The following is an 11,324-nucleotide window of genomic DNA, read 5'->3' as shown; positions in this document are numbered from 1 at the left end:
GAAGCAGCAGGAAACCTAGAAGAGATGTACTCTTAGCAACCTGGTTGGATTTTAAAAACATGGCTCTAACTGAAAAGAAAAAAAGACAGATATTACACATATTTACATAAATTAAAACTGCATTCACCCTAAATAATACACATTTTACAAGAATGCATTCCAACAAAAGGACATATATAAACATGCTAAATAGTTGCTTATGGGGATTGAAGTTAAGGGGAGGCTGGAGTGGGATAAATGGGAATTTAAGAAATAATGAAAATAAGGCACACTAACTCCTCAGCTCTCAAACTTTTGCCTTCCTCAGACACATAAGATGATCCACAGCTGTCCAGAACCTTACCTAGCTATTTGGTACTCTCTGCTTTTCTTTGGAATGGCTCCTTCCCCATTGTTTTCTCCTCTCTTTCTCTAAGACCCCCAAAACCAATTTATTTGTTCATTCACTTCATGCATATCCTCCTTTTTGCTCTCTTAGTCACATCCCTCGTTTCTCAATCTCTGACCCCTTCAACCATGTCCTGATCCTTCTCCCACACCCAGCACCACCCTCCTGCAGAGAAAAGTGTACCCAGATGAAACCCCGATGGAATACTAAACTAACAGAACTCATCAGATGACCTTTGCTTTAACTGCCTGCTTGCTTTCCTCTTCCCTTCTGTTCTCTTCTTTTCCTTTCTTTTCTCTCCTCTTCTCTCTCTCCCTCCTACTTTCACTCTCTCTCTACCTCTTTTCTTCACTCTCTTTTTCTCCCCCTTGAAAGCACTGTTACTAGAAATAGAAGGTCTGGGGCTTGCCTGAAGCCATGGGCAGTCACCACTCCAGGATTCCCCTTTTAGCGCCTCCTCCCCATCTTAATCTCAAAGTCCAGCAGGATAGTGAGCAGTTAGAGCCTGACCTCCGACCTGCTTCCATGGGGGTTGGCTTCCTGAGTGGGAGAGATGACTCTAATCTGGAGACATTTGCTGAGACCCTTGTGCCTGGTCACCTCCGCTCCCAGGATCCTTGAGATGCGTCCTTTCCTGAGCCGTAAGTGGAAACCAAGGGGACATGGGTCAGCAGAGGATCAGCGAGAGGGTAAGGCTTGAGCTCTGAAGGCTGCTGCCTGGGATTCTGGAATGTTAGACCTGGATGAGGTCTTAGAGATGAGGCATATTTTTGACACACAGGTTCTCACCCAGAGTCAATGCCCCGTTTTCATAGCCAGTATTTTGTAATGCTCCTTTTTGGTTTGAAATGAAATTCATGGATAATGAAACCCAACTATACACAATTTCAACATGACATGCTATCTCAGCTTCAATATTTTTAAAAACCAAAGGAAAGCAATCAAAATAGAGTGTGACTTCAATTTACAGATGCCCAAGGATGATTTCTGTTTTTTCTTTTTTGAGACCGGGTCTCCCTCTGTCACCTAGGTTGGAGTACAGTGGTGTGATCATGGTTCACTGCAGCCTCGACCTCCCAGGCTCAAGTAATTCTCCCACCTCAGCCTCCTGAGTAGCTGGAACTATAGACACATGCCACCATGCCTAGCTATTTTTCTTTTTTAACTTTTTGTAGACATAGGGTTTTACTATGTTGCTCAAGCTGGTCTCGAACTCCTGGGCTCAAGCAATCCTCTCACTTCAGCCTTTCAAAGTGCTCGGATTGCAGGCCTGAGCCATTGCACCAGGCTAGGATGACTATTTTAAAAGACATAAAGCATCTGCATGAATTTTCATCATGCCTCTAGGAAGTGAGACCACTCTCTCAATTACCAGTAAGTGCTGTGATTCACCCAGAGTCATCCAAGCCAGGACTTGACCCCAGGCCCTCCCCATGCACTCAGACTCTCCTCTCTGCAGCAGGAACAGAAAATATGAGGAGATGTGGGGTAACCAGACATTGGTGGCTTTATGAGTGATATCCTATATGCTTGTGATTTTCACATGGATCTTGTTTCACGAGAGCCCCACCTCCTCCCCAGCAAATTCCCTCGTGCAAACATGAGATTAAGCAACTGTTTGTATGTTTATGTGCCTGTGCTTCACAGGCCCTAGACAGGTATAGGGGACCACTTTCCATTCCCCATGGTGACCAATTTTGCCTTCATTTTCTTCTCATCTTTCCCTTTCACCCTCCTTCCTTCCACTCCTCTTCGCTTTCTTCCCCCTGAAAATTGCAATTTTTTGAAACTTGACACACGCATGATGCTTTAAATGCATTATCTCCTTTTATCTTCAACCAAACTTGTTAGTGAGTACTATTATCTCATTCCACAGATGAGGAGACAAGAGAATAAGGAATATCTAAGAAAGGTGGTCAAAGGCAGAAACATGTAAGTGATAACTTGGGATTCAAAGACAGGTCTATCTGACTCCGAACTCGAAGAGATTCTACCAGGCCCTGTCTATCCTCCCCTCATCTTCCAATCCTGTTTGGACTGCTCTTTTCCCTTGGTCGTGAGTTTTTTTTGCCAGAACATCACTTAACTCCAACATTTTCTCAGAAGCAGGTAAAATTATAACCAGTCTTATGCTCAGTGAGGAGGAAATTATGCAGAAAGTACCAGCTGTTGACCTAGCGAGAGAAATGCCCTAGACTGCCCCCTCCCCTTTCCTACCCCAACCTCTGAGCATTGTGGAGCTGCACAGTGGAGCAGCAGGTAACCTAGAAAGGGCAGGTGAGGCCTAGTACCTAGAGATCTTGATCAACTCTTGGGGACACCTTACCATAGGCCCAGCAAGGACACTACAGAGAAGCAGTCTTGGAAAACCACACCACTGGCCAGATGTGGTGGCTCACACCTCTAATCCCAGCACTTTGGGAGGCCGAGGCAGGCGGATCATGAGGTCAGGAGATCGAGACCATCCTGGCTAACACGGGGAAACCCTGTCTCTACTAAAAGTACAAAAAATTGGTCGGTTGTGGTGGCGAACGCCTGTATTTCCAGCTACTCAGGAGGCTGAGGCAGGAGAATGGCTTGAACCCGGGAGGCGGAGCTTGCAGTGAGCCGAGATTGCGCCACTGCACTCCAGCCTGAGTGACAGAGTGAGACTCCGTCTCAAAAAACAAAACAAAACAAGAAATAACCACAGCACCTAGACTGAATGCCATCCTCATTACCTGGCCTTGCAAAAACCTTTGGGACTTTTATGTCTGCTTTCTTACCTACTCTACCTAGGTCTACGCCTGCTTGTGCTTGCTCATCCAAACACACACTCACTGAACATACATTTATTGAGCACCTGCCATGTGCAATATATACATTCAGGCAAAATATTTGAGCATCTATTATGCACCAGTGCTGCAGACTTAGCCACAATAAGCAAGAAAAAGCCCCTGCCCTCTATTCTAGGAAGGAGATAGACATAAACGAATAAGTAAATATGTAAAAATATATATGTGTATGCGTATGTATGTATTTATGTATGTATCCAGTAGAGAAACATGCCATGAATAAAACCAAATCTGGAAAGGGAATAGAAAAATATAATGGGGGGGAGGGGAGGGGCTGTGATAGGGAGATCACCATGTTTTAAGTGTTGTTTTATATGCAAAAATAAGTAAGTCACAATTCTTGTATCTACATAGTTACTGTACAATATTCATACGCATAAAATGTTCAGCCTTGTTTACACTTTGATACGCACAATCACTTTGGGCTAACTGTGTATGCAAAGTTATGGAAGCAATTTGTTTTCAGCACAAAAGTGTGGAGAAATATCTCAGTGGGGCATTCTTTCCTACAATTAGCTAATGACTGTGAAATGTATAACATTTGCAGGTGGCTGGGGTATGTGCTCCCATGTACCAATTTCCTAATATATGCCTGCTCTCCCACAAAGGAAGGGGGGCACAAAAAGTCATCCATTTCCAGCTGAGATATTTCTCCATTCCTGCCAAGCCTATTTTAAGAAAACATTTAAAGTTTGCCCTAAAGGGGGGCCTCCCATCTACACCCCTCCAGGCAGCCTTGCCATAGTCGGAACTGATTTAACACACTCCAAGGCCCAGGAAGGGTGATCACAGAGAATGCCTACTCCCGAACGTGCAGAAGACCCACCCACCTCAGAATCAGGAATCGAGCAGTGCTCTTGCTTGTGGACAGCCACAACTGCCGCTGTCTGGCTTCAGCAAAAGGGCATATACTGGAAGGGTATGAAGGAATGGAGGGAAGGAGGGAGGGCAGCTGAAATAGTATACAGGAGGCTGAGGAGGTGGACAGGACCCCACACGCAAAGAAGCCAAGGAAGGCCAGGCGGGAGTAGAGTAACTCCTGGTAGGAACCGCCTCTTAGCAGCTTTGCTTGGGGGATGCAGGTACCTGGCATTCATTGCCGTCATCCTTTCACCCAGAGCATGCATGGGACAGAGGGGACCTCCACAGAGCGGGCTGCGAGAGATCATGTCCGGAGCTGGATGATACCAAACAGCAATGGTGAGGGTCCTCGGCAGCGTCCTGCAGACTGCAGCCCCATGTGTAAAGGGAAAAGGACCACTCTGCAGTCTCCACGTTGGCAGCTCCAGCACAGAGAAGCAGAGGAGAAAAAGTTTCTCCACCGACCAGACACTGTCCCTCAGTCATCCAAACCCCAACACAGCTTCAGCAGGCCTCCCCGGGAGGCAGTGTCTCAAACCTCAACGTCAGTGAGGGACTTCAAAACTGCCAAGGCCTCGAATTCCATCTGTCACTGACTCCACTCTAGGGTGGATGGAGGATGAAATCTCCCTTTCCTAACTCATTGGCAATCCTAAGCATCAAATGAGATTCCAAATGTGACTAGGTTTTTTTTCAAGTTACCTAAGATGCTATACGGAAATGAGATATAATTGGCATTTTGGGCCAGGCTCAGTGGTTCACGCCTGTAATCACAACACTTCCAGAGGCCAAGGCAGACAGATGGCTTGATCTCAGGAATTCGAGACCAGCCTGGGCAACCTGGAGAAACCCGGTCTTTACTAAAAATACAAAACATTAGCTGGGTGTGGTGGCATGCACCTGTGGTCCCAGCTACTAGGGAGGCTGAGATAGGAGGATCGCTTGAGCCTGGGAGGTAGAGGTTGCAATGAGCAGAGATTCCACCACTGCACTCCATGTAAGACCCCATGTCTATTAAAAGTAGAAAAAGAAAAATAGCTGGGCATGGTGGCAGGTGCCTATGGTTCCAGCCACTCAAGAGGCTGAGGTGGGAGAATTGTTTGAGCCTGGGAGGTCAAGCCATGCTCTCACCACTGTACTCCAGCCTGGGTGACAAAGGGAGATCTTGTCTCAAAAAAGAAAAAAAGAAAGAAGTCATCCCTGGCCATCTGTAAATTAAAGCCATACTTTATTTTGAATGCTTTCCTTTGATTTTTAAAATTATTGCAGCTGGGATAGCATGTCATTATTTTAACACATTATATGAGCATTGGGCAACAGAGCCAGAACCTGTCTCAGTAATAATAATAATAATTAGCATTTTAATAAATCACACTGTGTCCACTGCATATTTTCAAATATTTTAGAATCTTTTTTTCATTTTAAAGGGTGAGGAAGCCCTTAATAAATACTCCTTCTGGGCTGAAAACTGGTTGTGAATACTGAAAAACTCGTTATCATTACAAAGAGAATTTTCCCTAGAGTTTCCAAATGCCAAAAAAAATTGATTTTTCTCACTTACTTTGCCCAACAGTTTTTGTCATTCGATATTATGATTTTGGGGAAAGAAGACAAAGTTGCAGTGACCTGTATGCTATAGAACTCTGTGAGAATTAGGCAGCTTGGAAATGAAAGCTCACTAGTTACCCACTTGGCATTCATTATACAAAAGCGATGCTGTTCTCCAAATTGAATTCCATCTTTCAATGTCTTGAGTTGCTCATGTGAATTGAAGTGAAAATTGGTGAATTGGATGAAAATCATTAGCTGTCATCTGGTTAGCCTAAAAAGGCATTATCCGATTAGTTAAAACAATAAGACAAAACAAAACAAATACCTATTCAGAAATAGACCTTGGATATAGTTTTATTAATCCTAATCTCATTCATTCCTTCCCCTCCACCTCCATCTCTTATACACATACACACACACACACACACACACACACACACAGGTATGCATATGCATATATACACATACACAATTTCCAGAAGCCCCCAAAAAGCTTTATGGACCCTCAACTCTTACATCATCCTCAAAACACAGACTATTTTGAATAAAGAATGCATGCAATTATCTAGCTAGTTAGATTTTAATTTTTTTCTGGCAAATGATAAAAACCAAAGTAGTTTTATTTCTTTCTGTCCATCAAATATCAACATTATTACTATTATTTTTGAGTTCTAGTTATTTATTAAGAGGGGTGATATGACAGTCAATAGATTTGGAGGTATTATCCAGGTTTATTTCACTTACTGACTCCTATTATTCTTTCTCCTACTTGCTCGTTACTGTCTCTATTTCTTCCTTCCTCTTTCTTCTTCCTTTCCCCCTTCTTTCCTTTCTTCCTCTTCTTTCTTCCTTGCAGAATTTCATGTATTTCATTTGAAGCCCTCACTCCACCATCATGTGCTTATCACTTTTGTGAATAAATGAATAAATGAATTAATAAACCTGCCTTGACTGTTTAAAATTCAAGCTTTTCTTTATCAAGTCTTTCTCTCCAACTCCCTTCCCCCTCCAGCCTACTTTCATAAATCCTATAACCTTGGAGTCAAGAGAGCTTACAACCTCCTCAATGGGCAACTCCAATTTTGCAGATAGAAAAATGAGACTGAAGAAACGAAAGGATTTTTGAATTCTTAGAAACACTCGGAATTTTTTTTTCCATCTCAGAAGCATAACTAATGCAGAGAGACACAATGAAAAGCTTTTTAAAAGGTGAAATTCTCAGAAAACTGAAGCTATCCTTTTTTTGGTCCTTTCTATGCATGGATAACCAAAAGTCACTTGCTTTTAAAGTAAGAGCAAATTAATGACATTAGTGATTACTTAGAGCAGAAAAGTGAATGGGATCTCTTTGAAAGAAGATGTATTCAGAGCTGTTACTTTCCATCTTCATTTAAAAACACAATTGTTCATTCTATTTCTCAGGACTGTGACTTCATAGCCACACAAAGCACTAAACTTTCTTTCATGCATTCAAACCTTCATGCTGAGAAAGAGACATAATTTCCTTAGCTCTCTCCACCTGTAAAATTATCTTAATCTTGACCTTCAGTCTTCAAAATTAGGAGCATCTTTCCTAGGATTACTTATAAGGTCTCTAGACACCTCTTCCAGCTCTGACGTTCTGGTTCCATTATTCCATCCCACTGCTGCAGGGGGGCCAAAGTCTGTGCTGGCAGCGAACGGTGGAAATGGCTGAGGAATGAGCAAAACAGACTACTGGGCTAGGAGTCAGAGGAGTTTTGTTCCCGTTCTTCACCTAACTAGCTTCATAACCTGAAACAGACTAATTTACTGCTTTACACTGCTTTCCTTATCTATAAAGTATGTATTTTGACACACACACACACACACACACATACATACACACACACACAAATGTAAGGTCCCTCCTAGCTCCAAATATTTAATAAATCTGGTTCAGCTTATCCCTGTTTCATCATGGTCTTGTGTTGGCAGCCTTTTTTTTTTTGGTGGGGGGAGGTTTTGTCTTCCGGGTCTATTTGCATGTGTTTATTAGTCTAGTGTATTGTCTAACACCTGCCTCTCCTCATTCCCTACAAGAATAGTCAACAGTCATTAATTCCGTGTGTATTGAGAGCTAACCAGGTACCAGGCACTGGCTACACACTAGAATTCAGGCACTAGGCAGCTTGAAGCCTAAAAAGCACCTCTATTAACAGAGGATGGACTCCAACAACGCATTGCACTGGCAGAAGTTTGGCCTACTGACGACAGAATCAACACGGTGAGGGTAACATGGACAGTTTGCCTAAACTGAGCTTCCCAAGTTTGTGAGGGACTGCAGTAGATTTTTTTCCAGACTAGATTTGAGAAGAACTATCTCTTTTTTTCCTCCAGAAAACTCATTATTGAGATACTCAGTTTTTTAATCCAAACTAAAAGCTGATTTACATGATTTTTTAACTAAGAAATAAACAAAATTGTCTAAGCAGTTTTATTTGGATAACTATAGGTGACTTTCACAAACAGACCTATGTCGTGCTTAGTTGAGGATTCTAACTCACTTCACTTTCAGTAGGTGCTTCCTGGACATCAGTAACCAAGCTCGGTCTTCATACAAAGCCCAGAATGCCTCCATGTGACTTCATGCCTGAAAGATACCAGGTAAGATTCAGGGCTTTAAGAAAACTCAAAGAGGTAGTTTCTCTGGGGAGGTCTCAATGGATTGTTTCCTTAAGAATGACACAAAAATAGCCCTGCTTGCCACTAAACTATCTCATTCCGGATATTGTACCTCTAAGTCATTGGAAGCATCTGAAACCCTCTTACTGCCTTAATACTAGTGTACAAATTGGTGTCCATGTGTGAGAGATAGAGACAGAGACAGAGGCAAAGAAAGAGAGTACAAGAAGCACACTATACATGATAATTAATATATGTATGGCAGGGAGATACACACACATCACAAATGTGATGGCACACGTTGGCTTTAAAGTAAATGTTGCTCCTGTTTTAACTGATTCATGTGGCCATCTGAGCTTCCTGAGTCCTCCAGCAAATTATATTTTTTCTCAGGCTAATAAAGATTGAGCTGGCATTTTCTCTCTCACTTTCTCTCTCCTTCTTTCTTTCTCTCTCTTTCTTTTTTTCTCCCTCTCTCTCTTTCTCTGTCATGCATGCACATGTGCATGCACACACACACGGCAACTCCTTTATTCTACATGATACTTACAGGTTAGAAATTGTAGAATCAATAGGTACTTACAAGGGATCCACAAAGAAGAGAAATACAGGAGAGATATTTTATAAATAAAGATACAAACATGACTAGCACTTCATTGTATTTTTATTTTTTAAAACACTACCACAACAAAAATGACTTATTAGTTCAGACTAATTGCTTATCAGTTTAGACATTTACTTCCAAAGCCTATTTTTTCCATAGTTAAAATCAACTCAGAGCCAAGGGTTTTCATTGCTAGGTAGAAATTCGAGCCCTTTTCTAGAAAGAGATTGAAAAGATACAAATAATAATTCACCTCCTTAAGAGAAAAGCCTTTAATTTCTTGCAAGTACACCCACTTTTAAGCCTCTACAGGCCAGCAGCCCTCTGCTCTGTGCACTAGAGAGTCTGGGCACTGTTACTCATAGATTGACTGCTATTGATCTTGTGAGAAGTGTGCTGGTTTAAATCTTGTTTCTCTACAGTCCCTTGGCTACAACCGCGTCCTGGAAATCCACAAGGAATATCTTTCTCCTGTGGTGACGGCATATTTCCAGAAACCCCTGCTGCTCCACCAGGGGCACATGGAGTGGCTCTTTGATGCTGAGGGAAACAGATACCTGGATTTCTTTTCCGGGATTGTTACTGTCAGTGTTGGCCACTGCCACCCGTGAGTATCCTTAAAATCTGGAGATCTTTATTCCAAAAGAATGCATGGAAAACAATTATGTTAGTGACTCTGAACTCTTGATTTGCTTATCTTGGTTTAAAAATATCTATGACAGATTGTGGCCGACATACTCCCTGCTATTCCCTGAGTACAAAATCTTGAACCTCTTACTTTTCCTTTCTTGACAACGCAAGATTTTGTTATTCTCATGGCACATGTAGTGTGGCATGTACCGTGTGACTGGAGTCTTCCTGTGTGTGTTTCTCATTAGCAACAGCTTTCCAAGGAGAGGGGTGCATTCAGGGAAAGGAAGGGAAGAGAAAGGCAGGCGGCTCTCAGAGAAACACATGACAGGCTTGTCAGGCGAGGGATGATGAGAGACGAGAAATAACTTCTAGCCTAGAGAATCTTCTTCATGGCCTCTGACCGATGGAAGAGGAAAAGAAGAATGATAAGAGACAGATGCAATCCATTTCCCTGGAAATGTATGGATCAATTAATCTAGAGATTGTCTGCAGTGTTGACGGTATACCCGCCCACACAAATACCCTTGGAGCATTCTTGGTTTCCTTGCAGCGCTCTCATTTCATGTCTGTTCTCTCTTTCCTTTAATAATCTGACCAATGCAACCTCACACTAAGTTAGGGGAAAGCAATAAAGCAGCAAGTCTAAAATAAACTGAATAGATGTGGGCCCTTCCGCCAAAGCAGGAGGCAAAGAGTACCCCCTCAGACAGCTGTCAGGAGATAAGGAGTGAGTGTGCCTCAGGGGCCCAGCCCTCATCTTTTCCTCACCTTCACTTCTCCTACCCTCTTCCATCATCAGGAGGCCCTAGTCCTATGCAAAGTCACAAGAAGTATCCAAAATAAATTTCAGATGCAATTTCAAACATGGGACAAACATACATGAAAGAAGTAGAGAAAATGGAATAGAAAATGAGTTCAAACATGCTCACTGAATCTTCCCAATAACTTTGACAGTCTTCCCTGGAAATGGGAAGCCATTTTTTCTACCCCTCCTGTGACTCTCATATATTTTGCTAAACAATGTTTTTGTCAAGTGTCTCTTCTTTTCAAGAATTTACTGATACTCCACAATTTTCTAAAGTGAGTTTCATGGAACACTGATCACAGGAGTTTCCGTGGAAAAGGGTACCATGAGAAAATAAGTTTGAGAAACACTTTAAACCATATCTCCCTTCTGAAGAGAAACAGTGTACACTAGTCTGTTGTAGGTACCAAAATGTCCTGTAGTAAAGAAATCTGTATAATCTGGTATTTCTCAAAATACTTACCCACTAAATTGATTTTTTTCTGATGTGAAAGATATTAATAACAAATAAAATTGGCATATAACAAACTGTAGCAATTAATGTCCTTTACAGCAAGTTCAGACATCTTGGTTTGTGTTTTCAAAGCCAAGTCAGGTTCCACAAATCTATCATCCTTAGTGCCTAGTATCTCTCAGTATGAACCTTCTAATCCTGTAAGATTGGCCCAATCCTTCAAAGAATGTGGCTTTATAGTTACAAGATATTCATCCACACTAACCAGTATTCAGACTTAGATATTAGAATCTCCCTGCAGAAAAACTGTTAATCTTAGTTGGATGTGGTAGCATGCACCTATAGTCCCAGCTACTCAGGAGGCTGAGACAGGAGGATCTCTTGAGCCCAGGAATTGAGGCTGCAGTGCACTATGATTGTGCCTGTGAATACCCACTGCACCCCAGCCTAGGCAACATAGTGAGAACCCATCCCTTAAGAAAGAAAGAAGGAGGGGAGGAAAGGAGGAAGGGGGAAAGGGAGGCAGGGAGGGAAGAACTACTGATCCTGCA

General features: G+C 42.3%; 1 protein-coding gene across 2 annotated transcripts in view; it reads left to right on the top strand.

The window, feature by feature from the left end:
* The first annotated feature begins 884 nt into the window (after positions 1 to 884).
* Positions 885 to 11,324, top strand: part of AGXT2 (alanine--glyoxylate aminotransferase 2) — a 44,700-nt gene continuing 34,260 nt past the window's right edge. Inside the window, exons 1-3 of one of the 2 annotated variants that reach the window (XM_032135629.1) lie at positions 885 to 1,029; positions 8,171 to 8,259; positions 9,304 to 9,488. In XM_032135629.1, coding sequence (XP_031991520.1) covers positions 942 to 1,029; positions 8,171 to 8,259; positions 9,304 to 9,488 — 362 coding nt within the window. In that variant the 5' untranslated portion in view covers positions 885 to 941. The remainder of the gene's footprint in view (positions 1,030 to 8,170; positions 8,260 to 9,303; positions 9,489 to 11,324) is intronic. The other variant, XM_032135630.1, reaches the window with a different exon arrangement.

The sequence above is a fragment of the Hylobates moloch genome, unplaced genomic scaffold (assembly GCF_009828535.3).
Source record: "Hylobates moloch isolate HMO894 unplaced genomic scaffold, HMol_V3 SCAFFOLD_17, whole genome shotgun sequence".
NCBI lineage: Eukaryota > Metazoa > Chordata > Mammalia > Primates > Hylobatidae > Hylobates > Hylobates moloch.
This window is presented reverse-complemented; position numbering and strand designations above follow the sequence as displayed.